General features: G+C 52.5%; 1 protein-coding gene across 3 annotated transcripts in view; it reads right to left on the bottom strand.

Moving 5' to 3' along the window:
- ATE1 (arginyltransferase 1) overlaps positions 1-16,746 on the bottom strand; it is a 103,483-nt gene that overhangs the window by 79,359 nt on the left and 7,378 nt on the right. For 2 of the 3 annotated variants that reach the window (XM_056120946.1, XM_056120944.1), the window contains exons 4-7: positions 15,036-15,139; positions 13,592-13,846; positions 11,211-11,422; positions 8,223-8,351 (exon numbers count right to left, since the gene is read on the bottom strand). In XM_056120946.1, the coding sequence (XP_055976921.1) occupies positions 8,223-8,351; positions 11,211-11,422; positions 13,592-13,846; positions 15,036-15,139 (700 nt within the window). Of the gene's footprint in view, positions 1-8,222; positions 8,352-9,397; positions 9,527-11,210; positions 11,423-13,591; positions 13,847-15,035; positions 15,140-16,746 lie in introns of all 3 variants that reach the window. The other variant, XM_056120945.1, reaches the window with a different exon arrangement.

Raw genomic sequence — 16,746 nt, forward strand, 5'->3', positions numbered from 1 at the left:
CAGTGTAGTGGGGAGGGCGCTGGCCTTGCATGCAATGACCCGGGTCCAGTGCCCGGCATCCCATACGGTCCCCCTTCACCGCCAAGGGTAATTCCTGAGTGCAGAGCCAGGGGTAAATCCAGAGCACCAACAGGTGTAGGTACAAAAAAACTCTTAACGAGGGGCTGGAGTGACAGTACAACGGGTAGGGCGCTTTCCTTGCACGTGGGACACCCGAGTTCAATTCCTGGCGTCCCACAGGGTCCCCCAGCACCGCCAGGAGTGAGCCCTGAGTGCAGAGCCGGGAGCAAGCCCTGAGCATCACCGAGTGTGGCTCCCACCCCCCCCAAAGAAAATCCTACAATCAAAGTTTTATTTATTCTAACACGTTTAAACCTAAGTCTTCCGAGTAACTAAAATCTCCTCCTTTCGCCCATGGAAAGAACACTGACGCCAGACAGGGCTCTCTCTCACCGACCGTGTCCACGTGCATGGAGACCAAATTCCGCGGGCCTTAGTCTTCGACCTGGCAAAGTATTTCACCCAAACCACCTTCTCCAACTAGTCCTGCACTAAAGAGCTCCCAGCTGCTAAGAGGGCCCACTGTGCTCGCGTCTACACCAGAAAAAGGGGCTCTGGGAAGTGGTGGAGGCACCGTGGAGCACGCCGGCTGCAATCCGGCCAAAAAAACATGCCTCACTCACCTTACAGGCGGGCCACGCCATGTTAATCATGTCTCAATCAAGTCGAAAACACACACACAAGGAAAAAAGAAAAAAAAAAAGAAAACGCCTTTCAGCTTTCATAACCAGGTGTTCGGCTGGTTTGGGGCTTGCATCGATTTCATGTGATCATGTGACATTTACCAACACGCCACAGAAACACAAGCATCGCAGCCGGGGTCTCTCCCCCAGCATGGGTTTACCTGGCTCAAGAGTCCCAGAATAGCACTTTTCAGCTAAGAGCTGCGGGGGACTCCTTGCGGCCCCTTTCCCTGCAAGAACTCCGGTTCTGACCCCAGAATGAGCTTCCAGGAACTGCAAGGGGGAGTTGGTATTTGGAGATGAAGGACTCATGCTCACACCGCCCCCTGCTGGGGAGCGGCGGAAAAGGCCTCTGAGCGCTGAGCCAAGCGCCCCTGCACTGTTATTGGGGAAGGAGCTGCCTTACGGGAAGGGCACAGCAAGGCAGGTGCCCGCTCGCACGTGGCAGACCCCGGTTCAATCCCTGGCCCCACAAATGGTCCCCCGAGCCCTGCCAGGAGTGATCCCTGAGCTCAGAGCCAGGAGTTAATGGCCCTGAGCACTGCCAGGGGTGGCCCCCAAACGCAAGACATTTCTTATGCAATGCCAGGGTTCAAACTCAGGATGCTCTACCACTGAGTCACAACCCCGCCCTGTACGTCTATGAAATGCAAAAGTGAAAACGTGACCCCCGCCCCATGACAGAAGTGAGAAGTGATGTGACCGCAGGAGGGTGGAGAGCCGGGTTTGGGGCTAAAAGGTCCTAACAAAGACCACCTGGGTAGGAGGCACAGTTGGCACTGCTGTCCAACAGGCACAGAGCTGTGGTCCCAATCCAGAACCTCCCCCACCTCGGTCCCCTTGCACTTTGGCAAGGACATTAAGTCCGTCAGAACCTGCAGGGAAGGCAGTGAAACCAGGTCCAGCGTCACGAAGCAACACGACCATCAGTCAGGGAACAACGGACGGGGGTGATGTAGAGGGGCCTCTATGGTGGCCCAGGCAAGGGGGCGCGCCAGGCTCCCTTTCCGCCTCACCTCTGTCCCACAGACTCCAGGAACAACCCTTCGATTTAAAGCACCCCTCTTCAGGGCTGAAGAGATAGCACAGCGGGGAGGGTGTCTGCCTTGCACACAGCCGACCCGGGTTCGATTCCCAGCATCCCTGAGCACCGCCAGGAATAATTCCTGAGTGCAGAGCCAGGAGTAATCCCTGCACATCGCCAGGTGTGACCCCAAAAAACAAACAAAGCACCCCTCTTCCCAGAAGGGCGGTGGGGGTCCCTCTGCACCCACAGCTGCACCCCTGGCTGTTTCCTTTCCGGGCTGGTACTCGCCCCTGCCGGCGTCTTTAGGACCCACCGGCCTCCCCAGAGGATCCGCCCCGAGCGCGAGAACATCCCCTACTCACTCACGTGGTCGCACCCCAGAATCTGAACTACAGGCCAGCGCACAAGGGAGTCCCTGTGCTCATCAGCCAAGGGCCGAGTGGGTGCATCTGCAAGGCTCTGTCCTCTCTCCTCACGGCACCCAGCAGCCGTGCATGACCGAGCACTGGGCGAAGCAAGTGCCTTCAACAGGCAGTGCTGGGCCCGAACCTTTCCAGGAAGCTGGAGGAGCAGCAGTGTTTCACTGCTGTTGCAGGGGCTGGGCCCAGCAGTGCTCTGGGGCCTGGGGCATCCCAAAGATGCAGGTGGGCTGGTGGTATGTGTGTGTGGGGGGGGGGGGGGGGGGAGGGTGGCAGAGAGTCCTGGATGGGACTCCAGGCACAGTACCCACCATTCGTGCCAGTATTTGGACATCCTGGACATTCGCACAAAGGGTGCAAAGAAATTTTTCTCAAGTATTTCAGAGACTCCTTTTCGGTTCCTGTCCCACTCATCCACGCACCGCCAGGGGACAGCGCAGATTCTGCGAGCGGCCGGCCTAACAGCATCCTCCCGGCCTCCGTGCGCGGCAAGGAAGGGGGGGGGGGGGGGACCCGGGTGGGGGCGGGGGCGGGAGTGAGCGGCAGATCGGGAGTGATTCCTGCAGGGGCTGTCACAGGCAAGCTAGCGGGCAGTGAGAAGAAAAACAACTGCTCTTTAATCAGGCAGTCACCGAACGCGATTTGGCATATAAAATGAATTACCACAGCAAAAACACAAACTTTCCTTGTTTAGACAAGTCATCAATGGGCGGCATTGTTCCCTCGGTCAGGTCGGTACCAAGGGGTCAGAAAACTTGAGCCTCGTCAGGCTTAATGGAAAAAGCAGCCGGAGAACGCAAAAAACGCAGGGCGAGCGGCGGTGAGACCGCGCCCCTCCACGGCCGGGCGCGCACGGCAGCGTGCTGGGCTCCTGCACGTCCAGGTTTTCCCCCCCACACCCTGCAGGAAACGGAAAACAGCTTCCACTCAGAACAGAAGCACCTCCGGCTAGGGCACCCGTCCAACACCATCTGAACGTGCCCTGGGTGTCACGTCACCACTTCCAAGAACATTTTGCCTGGAACTTCCGAGGAGTTGTCCACTGGGCCTCAAAGGGGCTTCAGGGGCTGTCACAGGGCCCAGGCCCCTCCCTAGGTGCTCGGCTGGGCAATGCCAGTTTCCGCACCCCCCCCAGCACGGGGTCCCTAACAGGCGACAGCACAGCGCCCGCTCGAGATCCTGGGAGGCCTCACAACGAAGTAAATTCAGCGACCAAGATCTCCGAGAATAATAAGCGAGATGCTTAGAGCCCGGCAAGCTCCCCGTGGCGTCTTCGATATGCCAAACACAGGAACAACAAGTCTCACGATGGAGACGTGACTGGTGCCCGCTCGAGCAAATCGATGAACAACGGGAGGACAGTGCTACGCTGCTACAGTGCTGAAAGAACACAGCAAGTGTCGCTCGCTCCTTCCTTTTGCTCAGATCCAAGGAAGACTAAGATTAAGAAATTGCCGCATCTAGGGGCTGGAGAGACAGTACGTGCCAGGCACATGGGAACGCACCAAGGGCAGGCAGGCACGAAGGGAGGAAGCGAGAATGAAGGCGGGAACGGGGGTCTGCAAGGATGTGGGTTCACACACTCTCCCAGATGGCCTCTGTCTCCCTGTCGTCTCCCCAAACGACGCAAGGCACTGCCGACACAGCAGGCCCAGCCGGGGAGTCCCAGGGCCTTTCTGCGCCATTCACCGGTGACCTCCATTCACCGGTGACCTCTGCCCGCTGGCCCAGCAGATGGATAATCAAGAATCAACATCCCCTGTCAGGACAAACATTCCATCTCATTGTCTCATCCCCTAGCGTTCCGGGAGGCGGGGAGGTACACATTAACTGTAATAAGTTACTGCTCCACTTACGATTAAGCTGTGTCCTCACTGGAAGTCAATTTTCAAACGACTCCGCAAGTTCAGACGTTCCGAGCAAGACAAAACCCCAGAGAAAACAATGAAGGTGAAAATAAGGGGCTCGTGGGGCTGGCGAGATAGCACAGCGGGTAGGGCGTTTGCCTTGCACGTGGCCGACCCAGGTTCGATTCCCAGCATCCCATATGGTCCCCTGAGCACCGCCAGGAGTAACCCCTGTGCATCTCCAGGTGTGACCCCCCCAAAAAAAAGAAAGAAAGAAAATAAGTGGCTCGAAAGAAGGCAAGTCCGAGGTTGGTGTCCGGCACTGCCGGGACTGCTCAAGCTGCGTTTCCCTCCTGATACTTCATCGGCACTGACCAACGCACGTGGGCTCTCGGGAGCAAGGCCTCCAACTGGCATCTTCAGATATCCGGGGGCTGTCCGCTAACTTTCTCACTGCAGCAAACGCGTCCCACCTGGAACCGAGCTCAGTGACTATTCCAGCAAACGACTCGGAAACCCCTCACCTGCTCGAACTAGCCACAGGGCCCAAGGAAAGCACTTCGGGCACTCCGCAGGCCTAGAACACAGCGCTGGTCACCAGCAAACAGGGACCTGTGCTGACCTCGGGCGCCACCTGCTGGGCTAAGGAGACAAGCCGGGCTCCTCCGGCCCTTCACTTCACAGGGCCCCCAGGAGTCCCTGCTTGACGTAAGCAGGCGAGTTTCTCACTGCCTCCGCGGTGGTCCGTCAGACTACATGCGCCTGATTCTACAAAGCGCCCCTGCAAGCCGGCCCAGGAGCGGAGCTCTCTCTCCATCTGGGCCTCTCGCAGGTAGCTGTCAATCAGACAGCAGTGCTTAAAAGGAGTTCTTTCAGGCCTCCGCACACTCCCACAGGGTCCCTCGAGCACTTCCAGGAGTGATTCCCGAAAGCAGAGCCAGGAGTAGGCCCTGGGCACTGCTGGGCATGACCAAGAAGAGAAAGGAAAAACAGGAAGGAGAGGTGTCCCACGTTTGGGGCTGGAGCGACAGCGCAGCAGGCAGGGCGCCCGCCTTGCACACAGTGGACCCTGCTCCATCCCGGCATCCTCAAAGACCCCCAGGGCCCACCAGGAGTGATGCCTACGCAGAGCCAGGAGTAACCCCAGAGCACTGCTGGGTGTGCCCCAAAAGCTAAAGAAAAAAACTACACTTGCTGAAGCTGAGCACCGTGTCCCTGACATTCTCTTAACTAAAAATTTCCTCTTTTCCTTTGCTTCGATTGTTTTGCAATGAGAAAGTTGATTTTTGGGGGGGGGGGTCACACCCGGCTTTGCACAGGGGTTACTCCTGGCTCATGCACTCAGGAGGTGCTCAGGGGACCATATGGGATGCTGGGAATCAAACCCGGGTCGACTGCGTGCAAGGCAAACGCCCTACTCACTGCGCTATCGCTCCAGCCCCAAGAAAGTTGATTTTTTTTACCCTCCAGGGGCCAATCGGAAAAAAAACGGACACTTCCATAAAGTGAGCTAGACAGGAAATGAAGAGAGAGGAGCACTCCACGCAGCTCTGGGGAGTGAGTGCCTGTATCTCTCAGATACCTGCTTGTCCCTGGATACATGACATATAGGAACACTTGATCATACAGACACCAAAAGCACAAAGCTCCGACATACACGCTCATTTCCACGGCAGAGACTGTGTATGTGGCTTGATTGCTTATACTTTGAAAAAGGAAAAATATTAATCACAGAGACAAATAATCCCGTTTCTCTTGGGAAAAAAAAATTCTATGAGTAGCCATGGAGAAAATGTTCTAAAATGAGTCTGTTTGAAAGAACATCAACCAAATGTAATACATGAACCTTAGATGAATTCAGATGACCACAAAGGACAATTTTGAGACGACTAAGGAAACCCCAGCACAAAGTGGGGAACAGATAATATAAGTCTCAAAATTGAGTTTGATTATGAAATTGCAGTCATACCTTTTTTTTGGGGGGGGGGCACTATAAAATTAATCTAATTTCCCTTTTTCCTTTTTAGTCCCGAGGATGCTCTGGACTGACTCCTAGCTGCGCACGGAGACCCGCGCGTGATGCGGGGGACAAACCCAGTCAGCTGCGTCCAAGGCAAGCACCTTGCCAGCTTCTACTCTCTCTCCACCCCAGACATCCCTTTCTTTTTCAAAAACATTTACGATATACTGAAAATAATGAAGTCATTTGATTCACAGACCTGCCCAGGTTTCATTTTTCAGTCTGGGGTCACAGCCGGCAGCGCCCAGGGGCTATGCAGTGCCAGGACCACCGTGTGCCCAGACTGCTCCGGCCTGGAAAACTCTCTCAGGCCCTACGGGTAACACTGGCCACGCTCCTTTATCCCCCGGACTTCCTCTGGGCCGATCATCGGGTCTCGGCACTTGAGAGGCACCGGGCCAAGTCCAAACCCTGGCCTGAGATGACCCTTCCTGCTGGGCTCTGATGGAGACGATTCTTCACAGACCCGACCCAGAGGCCACCGACTTCAGAAAAGCCCCCCTGACCTCCTGGGGGAGGAGTGGATGTCCTGGAGGTCGGTCCCCAGCGCCGAGCTGTCTGTCCCTCCACATCCGGGGGGGAAGAGGCCTGTCCGCGCAGTCTGTTTCCCTGATAACACGTGACCGTCCGAGCAGGCCTAATGCCCATCCCCTCCCTGTCGGCACACCGCTGGACTCTCCCGGCTAACAGAAAGAGCAAGGTCTGTCCTGCACCCAATTCACCTCCCACAAACGCTGTCATCCACAGCTGCAGGACCCCACGCAGAAGCCTGGAACGGAGTCTCAAACCAGTGCCAGGGTAGCAGCAAGAGACCTCTGTCGCCATGCAAATTCTGGCTTGCCTCTTTAGGATTTCTGCTTATTCGGGGGTCATACCTGGGGTATTAGAGCTTCCTTCTGGCTCTGCACTCAGAGGTCACTCGTGGCGGGGCACAGGGGGCCCTGTGGAACGCTCTGGGGATCAAATCTGGGTCCTCTGTGTGCAAGGCAAACGCCTGACCCGCCATACTACTGCTCTGGCCCCAACAACATGAGATTATGGCTCTGCGGGTGTGGGGTGAGGACTGCAGGGTGCCACTGGGCTGACCTGGGCACGGGGGCCGAGGGAGCGCAGAGGGCCCGGCCGTCTCTCAGACCGGGCTGCCTGTCCGGGGCCCTTGCCAGTTTTCTCGTTTTGTTTCTTTGGGTGCCGGGATCACAGCAGGCCAGCAATCTACCTGGGCCACAGCCCCGGCCCCTGTCCCCTTTCTGTCATTGCTGCGGTGGCTGGTTTGGGGGCCACACCCAGTGGTGCTCAGGGGTCACTCCTGGCAGAGCTCGAGGATTCACGGGGGGGGGGGGGGGGGGGGAGGGGAAGGCTGGGGCTGAGACATGGGTCGGCTGCACGTCTACCCACAGCACTATCTCTCTCGTCCCCTTCGGCTGTCCTTCTGGCCACCTACGTTAGGCTGGCACATGGTGGGTCGTTACAGAAGCAGACAGAAAACCCATAATCCCACAGCGGCAGGCGGCTTTGCCCACACATCCGCCCATGGCACGAGCGGTGTGTGCCTACTGGGACTGTTCTGGGCACACTCAACACCGTGCGGCCCTTCCCTTGGCTCTGCGCCTTGCACGTAGGCGGCACACAGGGGCATAGGAAGTACACAGAACCAGCACACGTGGGCACAGTTAGCACATACGGGTACAGTTGGCGCACACGGGGACAGTCGGCACACACGGTACAGTCAGCACACATGAGCAGTCAGTACAGAATCAACACACAAAGGCAGTCGGCACACACAAGCACGGTCAGCACACCTAGTCAGCACACCAGGGCACAGGCCACACATGGGTATAGCTGACATACACGGGAAGAATCGGCACACACAGGCACACTCAGCGCACGCGAGCACAGTCAGCACACACGGGCATGTCAGCAGACAGGCACAGTCAACACACACAGCACACACAGGCACAGTCAGCACCCAGTGGTGCTCCGCTGCGTGTGCCTTCGGATCTGGCCCCGGGACCACCCACCAGCACAGCACATTGGGGCCCCTATGGCAAGCTCCTTGTCTGGGGGGATGACACTGTTTGTGGAGGCGCAACTGCGCTCGGAAGGGACCCGGCACCCCTTGTGGCAGGAGACCATCCCGGACAAGCTCATGATGGACGAAAAAGGTACCTCGGTCTTCCCGCATTCATCAGGCGGGTCCTGGTGGACGGCCATCTGATACTTGACATACAAAGAAAAGGACTGGCTGAAGGACGACTTGAACTCTGGGTCCTCAAAGGAGACGGGCACTAACCTCACCTTCAGAGCAAGGGAGACAAGCAAACGCTGTTGAGACACTCGGACCCGGGCAGCCGCTTCTGAAGGTGAGGCCAGAGTGACATCTCGGCAAATCCAAAGCTCAGCACGGAAGTGGCTGCCAACCACAGAAGTCCTGGGCCGGGTAACGGGGCCAGCGCCTGCGGCACTGACTTTTCACGGACCCTTTGGGAGAGCGCTGGGGTGGCCGGGATTTTCTGCTGTGTCTGGGTTCTCGTTCGACCCACCTACTCTGGCACTGCTGCTAACGGCGACAGCCGCTACTTCTGACGCCTCGATCTGACTGCTGCTCCCCTCAGAAACGTATCTTGGGGGGTGGAGGGCCGGAGCGACAGCACAGCAGGTAGGGCGTTTGCCTTGCAAGCGGCCGACCTGGGTTCGATTCCCAGCATCCCATATGGTCCCCAAAGCAGCGTCAGGGGTAATTTCCTCAAGAGCAGAGCCAGGAGTAACCCCTGTGCATCGCCAGGGGTGACCCAAAAAGCAAAAAAAAAAAAAAAAAAAAGAAAGAAATGTGTCTTGGGTAATCTGATTCCCAAGAGAACAGGTATCAGAGGACTGGGATTAACCTGCTCCAGAGGAAACTGAGGCTGGGAGCCCCTGCACACACGCTCCCAGGGATCAAGGCCACCAACAAGGTAGGCAAAGCATGCCTATGGTCAAAAAAAAAAACAGTGTTTTCTTTTTCTTTCCTGATCTTTTTCTCATAAATATTTTTAACTACTTACTTAGCTGTGTGTTACTTTTAGAGAAGTGCAGCTAAACGAGAGGACTTTAAATCAGATCATTTCTTTTATGTGTCCCTTTCGACTTTGAAATTATAGCTAAACGGCACTTCACACGGCGCTAGATAAAATCTGCACTTTCAGAAAGCCCATTTGAATTCAACACGCCTGTCTCTTTGCAGATAGGCTGCAAATTCCAGATGAATAAACTGTAGCATGAATAAACCAAGAGTGAAAAACCACAGTAACAAACGAAAAGAGGACAACGCCATTTGCCGGGAAAATCGCACTCGGCCTGCTGACCTGGCTGACGGTGGGCTTATCGGGAGGGTCGTTGTGAATGGTCATCTGGTAGCGTCTATACACCTGGAAAGACTCCTGAAATGTGGCTTTGAACTGAGAACTTGGTGGAGATGATCTTACCAGCCTCACCTTCAGAAGGGGTTAAAAAACAATGTGCATTAATGCATTCATTCAGTTTGTAGACATTACTGGATAGTTATTCCCAGGCCCAAAGTACATCTTCAACACAAACATTAGAACATCAGCATAAGATAGTATTTTAACATTAAAAAATCCACCCGTGGGGCTGGAGCAATAGCACAGCAGGTAAGGCATTTGCCTTGCACGCGGCCGACCCGGGTTCGATTCCCGGTATCTCATGTGGTCCCCCGAGTACGGCCAGGAGTAATTCCTGAGTGCATGAGCCAGGAGTGTGACCTCTGTGCATTGCCGGGTGTGACCCAAAAAGAAAAAAAAAAATCAACCCATGAGGAAGATTTTTTGAAATTATTTCTCCAATCATTCAGGAGGCAGAGGACCGTCTAACCTCTAGATTCAGCGTCTTGACTGAATGAAGCCAGCCTACTTCTGTCATAAAATGCAGAATATTTCTGGCACTCAAGACAAAAACACAGATAAATATGATCTTAATTTTAGGTGTACCAAACTCACCTCCAGTACATCAGTTTGGGAGACCCAATGTGAAGAATATAGTTTCTGGACACTAACGCTGCACATGACTTAACCTTCAACTTATTTATTCATAGAAAAGAAAACTCTCAGGGCCGGAGCGATAGCACAGCGGGTAGGGCGTTTGCCTTGCACGCTGCCGACCTGGGTTCGATCCCCGGCATCCCATATGGTTCCCCCAAGCATCGCCAAGAGTAATTCCTGAGTGCAGAGCCAGGAATAACCCCTGAGCATCGCTGGGTGTGACCCAAAAAGCAAAAAAAAAAAAAAAAAAAGAAAACTCTCTTGCACTGTTACTACTTCCTTACATAGTTGAGAATAATCTACAACCGATTCTCTTTATTCGAATCCTTGGGGGCTGGAGAGAGTAGAGCAGGCAAAGAACTTGCCTTGCAAGCAGCCAAGCCAGGCTCGATTCCTGGCACCCCTTAAGGTCGGTTCTCAAAGCCTTGCCAGGAGTGATCCCTGAGCACAGAGCCAGCAGTAAAGCCTGAGCATCACTGAATGTGCCGCCAAAAAATTAACCAATTAACCTGGAGGGCCCCCTCTTGATCAAGTCAATTAATGAGCTTTGTACCCAAGTTTTCTCATCTGTAGAATGAGTTTGAAACAGTTAATAACAGCTCACACTGATTTTAATCAGTTAAAACTTGTCAGCAAAATAGAAAATCGAACGTAATACAATAAAAGGCCTAACTGGACACTTCCACAGGTGCCAGGCGAAGTGATTCTCTCCCTATAGAGAGACGGGGCGGGAATGATGGAAGGGCGTCTGCCTGGTGCGAGGCTGACCCAGGCTTGAATCCCGGTATCCCATCTGGTCCCAAGCACCGCCAGGAGTGATTTCTGAGTATAGGGTCAGGAGTGACCCCTGAACTTCTCCAGATGTGCCTCTCAAAAATAAAAAAAAATTCTGTACTGAAACCCAACATAAACAATTTCGAAACAGTGTATGTCATGGCGATTCAATAAAAAAGAAAAAAAAAAAACAGGTTTCTCTCAAGGGTCACATAGTAAATAAACTAATGCCACTTCAAGCCAATCTACTTTAATTCCCCAATTTAAACAACATACTATCTTGATCAGCAGAGCATGAAATAAAAATAAACAAGGCACCCAACGAAACACAAACGCAAGACAGTACCTCTAGTTTGTGTGATGCGTCTGCAGGTAAAGGTTCGAAAATAAAATCTTCCAGCGATTTGGGCTGGTTGGATTTAGTCTTTGGCGGAAACTTTGGAGCCGGCGGTTCGGGTCCTCCGGCCGGGTTCTGCTGCATGAGTTTTAACCTTTTCCTTTCCTTCCGGATTTCCTTTGCTTTCCGACACGGGGGCTTACTCAAATCTGCCCCTTTGCCTATGAAGAATTTCAAACATTAGCTCGGGTCGCAAGTCTCAAACAAACATTCTACACACAGTTCCAAAGTATTCCTGCATCTCCAGGGGCTGCTGGGGAAATATCTCAGGGCTCCCTGCTGGGGAGCTACCCCCCCCCCCCCCCAAAAACCCCTGCACTCTCCCTTTAAAGCAGGAACTGCCCAAGGAAGCAAGTAATCGCAAAAACTGTTCCGGCAGTTCCTACTGTAAACATTCACCTCTTGTCTGTGTTCATCAGTTAGAAAGGATCTAACCAGGCATCTCTGCGTGAGGGTACTGTTGTCACTAGCCCTTTCCTCATGACCATTTCTCTTAAAGCACCAGGAAGGAGACGCAATTTGAGAGTATGCTGGCAGAACTTTTGCTGTTTTTTTGTTTGAGGTCACTCACATCCGGCAGTGCTCAGAGTTCCCCCTGGCTCTGCACTCAGGGGTCACTCCTGGGATGCCGGGTCTGCTGCGTGCAAGGCAAGTGCCCCACCTGCTGTATCATCTCTCCAGCCCCTGCTGGTAGGAGGCTTTAATGGGGAAAATAAAACCCTGTGCTTAAGGGAGAGAGAACAGTGAGGGGGGGGCATTTGCCTTGCACGTAACCAACCCAGGTTAGATCCACAGCACCCCAGAGAGTCCCCGGGAGCACCACTAGGAGTGACCCTGAGCACAACGCCAAGAGTAAGACCTGAGCTTTGCTGGGTGTGACCAAAAAGCAGACGTTCTTCCGAAGAGTCAAATATAAAAAGCAAGAATCTTGGGTTGACCCTACTTTTGCTGTAAATGCTTCTGGGAAACAAAAGGTCAAGAAGCAGGTTCTTTCTAGAAGGATTCCAGCCACCCAGAGACGAGTGAATGCGGGACTATCTAAGGATAAGAGGGCTCAGATGGGGCAAGAAAGGGTCGTTTTATTTTTCCTTTTTTTCTTTTCTTCTTTTTGAGTCACACCTGGTGATGCTCAGGGGTTACTCCTGGCTCTGCACTCACGAATTAGTCCTGGCGGTGCTTGGGGGACCCTATGGGATGCCAGGGATCGAACCCAGGTCTGCTGTGTGCAAGGCAAATGCCCTACCCGCTATACTACTGCTCTGGCCCCAGACGGGTCATTTTAACCCCATCCTATCTCTCTGCCCCTAACTCATGCATATGTGAAAATGCAAAGAAAAGCTTAGCCACATTAAAGACAAAGGTTTGTATCAAACTTTGGAAATGTTTAAGCTAAAATCATGACGAATAAATCTAATGATAAGATTGTGCTTACTCTATCTCACACAGCACAGCTAAAATGTAACTTACACGACTTAACACCAAAAATAAAAGGGATTCGGACCCTCCTTTCCACTGACAAATATCTGACTCTCACACCTCTCGGACCCTAAGAAATAAGACCGCCTGTCTCTGGGGATAAGGCCAACATTTCAGCCTTTAAAATAGTCTCAGGCCTGGAAAGACGGCTACAAAGTTTGGAGCAGGGCTGGAGCAACAGCAGAGTACGGCGGATGGGGAGCTTGTTCACAGTCGACCTAGATTCAATCCCCAGCACTTCAGATGGTCCCCAGAGCACTACCAGGAGTGATTCCTGAGTGAGCAGCCAGGAGTAAGCCCTGAGCATCACCAGGCATGGCCCCAAAACCAAATGATCAAACAAAATATTTTTAAAACATTGGAGGTCGTGTTTTATAGGCAGGATCCCAGTGTTTGATACCTAAAACCACAGGAACTTCCGCAAGGGCTGGGGTGATCTCCAAACACTACCAGATGAGGTGGGGGGAAACAAAAATTTAGAGTTTCAAAAGAAAACCTGCCCTTGGGGCACATCGGATAGGACATTTGCCTTGCCTGGGTTCAATCGGGTAGGACATTTGCCGACCTGGGTTCAATCCCCGGCATCCCATATGGTCCCCCAAGCACTGCCAGAAGTAAACTCCTCAGTGTAGAACCAGGACTAACCCCTGAGCATCGCTGGGCGTGACCCCAAAAATTTAAAAAAAAAAAAAAGAAAATCTGTCTATCTAAATCTTACTAATAATAAGTTACCTAAGATAGGGCTCACTTTTATGGATTTCATTAATAACTGATAAGAGGGCCTGAGGTCTACAACATCTCCAGCACGAAGAAACACATTTGATAAGACATTAGCCAGAGCCGACACACCGCACCTGGCTTGGGGGCGGCGGGCACCTTGACCAGGTGCGAGGGTTCGCCGGAGGCCAGCTTCTCTTCGATCTCTCCCGGCGGAAGCAGCTCCCGAGCTTCCTCTCGCTTGGTGCTCTTCCCCTTCCGCTTCGCTTCGCTCTCCACACTTTTCTTGACGTCATCCCCGAGGGTCTTCAGGTCACACTGGATGTCCAGTTTGTTTATTAAGGCAAAATCCCCGGCCACGGCATCTTCCCCCGCGGGCTCCATGGGCTCATCTAGGAATTGAGAGAATCAAAGCGGATCCGCCAAGCCAGCTGACAGCTACATTCCATACGAGAAACCGGCCCTAAAACCCACACTGCCTTTTGCCAAGGTAACCGAGCCGTGCCACAGCTGGGACACAGTGACCCGAGCAGGGCCGGAGAGCCAGCACAGCAGGGCTGCCTTGTACATGGCCGACCCAGGTTCGGTCCCCGGCCTCCCACATGGTCCCCTGAGCAGCACCAGGAGTGATTCCTGAGCACAGAGCCAGGAGTAAGCCCTGCGAACCGCCAGATATGGCCCAAAGACGAGCAAAAAAAAAATATTACAGGGTCAGTGGGGCTGGGGATAGCCCTAAAGGCTTAGTGGACTCTGCACACAGGAGCACCAGGTTCCAACCCCAGCTCTGGGTAGTGCCCTGGACCACTCAACACTGCCAACCCCCTCTCCCCGCTTACAGAGGGATCACACTGGGCTGGGGAGGTGCTCCGCACCAAGGCACAAGCTCTGCAGGCGTGAGGCCTCGGGTTGGACTCCCCAGAACCCCCCAACATTGACTGTGCAATCCTGGATACAATATATCTAAGTGGCTATTTCTTCTGAGAGAATAGCTCTAAGAACATTTTTAGAACCGAACCAAGATTAGAGTTAATCAAATAATTTTTGAGAAAAAAAAAAATTCAGTCAATTCCAGGAAATCACAACATTTTAAAGGATGCTGCCTCTTGCCAAGCTAGACATTCTCTGGCAGAGATTCCAGAAATCTGTGATCCGGGACCGCTGGTCAGAGCAATTCTATGAGCAACTGCAGAGTTGCAATACCAGTATTGCTAGTAGCACTACTCAACTGGTAACTGTGGTATTGCCCCACTGTAGTTCTGGGATGATAATTACCCTGTGACAGGATTACCAACGACAGTACTAATGACCCCATTCCCTCCCTTTCTTAAGGAAAGACTGAAAATGAGAAGCCTGGGAAGATACTGCGATTAAAAGTCATTTAGGGGGCTGGAGCGATACCACAGTGGGTAGGGCGTTTGCCTTGCATGTGGTCGACCCGGATTCGATTCCCAGCATCCCATACGGTCCCCTGAGCACCGCCAGGAGTAATTCCTGAGTGCAGAGCCAGGAATAACCACTGTGCATCGCCAGGTGTGACCCAAAAAGTCAAAAAAAAAAAAAGGTCATTTAATCTCCTCTTACCCTCACAACCTCCTTTGCAAATGTCCCCCTTAGTCAGAAATCTTAACATTTTTTTCAAAACCTTCTTGTGGGATTTTGACGGGTGAAACTGTAAAGGTCGGCACCTAAGAAAGGAAAATGAACTGTTTAAAAAAGCGAACTCATTAAGCCCCAAAAACACAATGCAGAAAAGCCATCTGCACTCCTATGTTCATCGGAGCACGAATCACAAGAGCCAGAATCTAGAAACAACCCAAATGCCCGAGAACAGATGAGTGGATGAAGAAGCTACGGTACATCTACACAATGGAATACTACGCAGCCATTAGTAAAAACAGAGTCATGAAATTTGCTTATAAACGGATGAACATGGAGAGTATCATGCTGAGTGGAATGAGTCAGAGGGACCGAGGCAGATATTGAAAGATCGCTCTCGTTTCTGGGATTACCAAAAAAACATAGCATGAGAATAATAGCCAGACAGTAGAAACAAGGGCCAGGAGGATTGGTTCATGGTAGGAAATTCGCCATAAATTGTGGGTGAAGGCGGTTAGGGCAGGGCAGGGACCACTATGACAAAGATCATTGGAAATGATCACCCTGGACAAGAACTGAGCACTGAGAGGAGGTAAAGGGATAGACATGATACCCTTTCAGTAAATTTTGCAAACCACAGTGCTTAGGGGCTGGAGCAATAGCACAGCGGGTAGGGCCTTTGCCTTGCACGCAGCCGACCCGGGTTCGATTCCCAGCATCCCATATGGTCCCCTGAGCACGCCAGGGGTGATGCCTGAGTGCAGAACCAGGAGTAACCTCTGTGCATCGCCGGGCGTGACCCAAAAAGAAAAAGAAAAAAAAAAAACCCACAGTGCCTAAAAGGAAAAAGAGAAAGAGAAGAAAAGAGTCTGCCATAGAGGCTGGCTGAGAGTGGAGGCAGGAGGGAAACTGGGAACACTGGTGGTGGGCTATGGACACTGGTGGAGGGAGGGAGGAGTAGGGACAGGTGTCGGAACACTGTATGATTAAAACCCAATCATGAATAACTTCCTAACTGTGTATCTCATGGTGATTCGATTAAAAAAAAAAAAGTGAACTCAAACTCTGGAGAAATAAGATCATTCTTGAATAGCATCTAGAACAATGCGGGGATTATAATCCCTATAATTTGGGGCTGAAGTTGAGTCTTCAGTAGCCTTCCACCCGACTGCTAATCTCATTTTAACAACAGTTAAAGGAAGGGGGCAGCAATAAATACAGGGAAAAGAGACCGGGCAAAACGTTGCACGCGGGAAAGCAGATGTCAAGTGGCAGCTGACTTGGTGACCAAGGAAGTTAAGTGCTGGGCAGAGGAGATAATACGGTGGGGAGGTGTTTGCCTTGCATGCAGCTGACACCAATTCAATCCCCAGCACTATACATGGCCCCTGAGCAGCTCCAGGAGTAATCCCTGAGCACAGAGCCAAGAGCAAAATCTCAGTACTGCTGGTGGGGCCCCACATTTCAAAAAAAAGAAGGAAAGAAAGAGAAAGAAAGAGAGAAAGAGAAAAAGAGAGAGAGAGAGAAGAAAAAAACTCAGCTAAGTCCTAAGCCAACAGTAGGAAACCAGAAAGTTACCCAATTGTCTGTGAATTACTGCCCAAAGTCTTAGAAACTTAGTGACAGCTGCTGTCCTGACCACTATGACAATGACCACTGGAAAGAATCACTCTGGACAAGAACTGAGTGCTGAGAG

Source organism: Sorex fumeus, unplaced genomic scaffold (assembly GCF_029834395.1).
Source record: "Sorex fumeus unplaced genomic scaffold, SorFum_2.1 ptg000043l, whole genome shotgun sequence".
NCBI lineage: Eukaryota > Metazoa > Chordata > Mammalia > Eulipotyphla > Soricidae > Sorex > Sorex fumeus.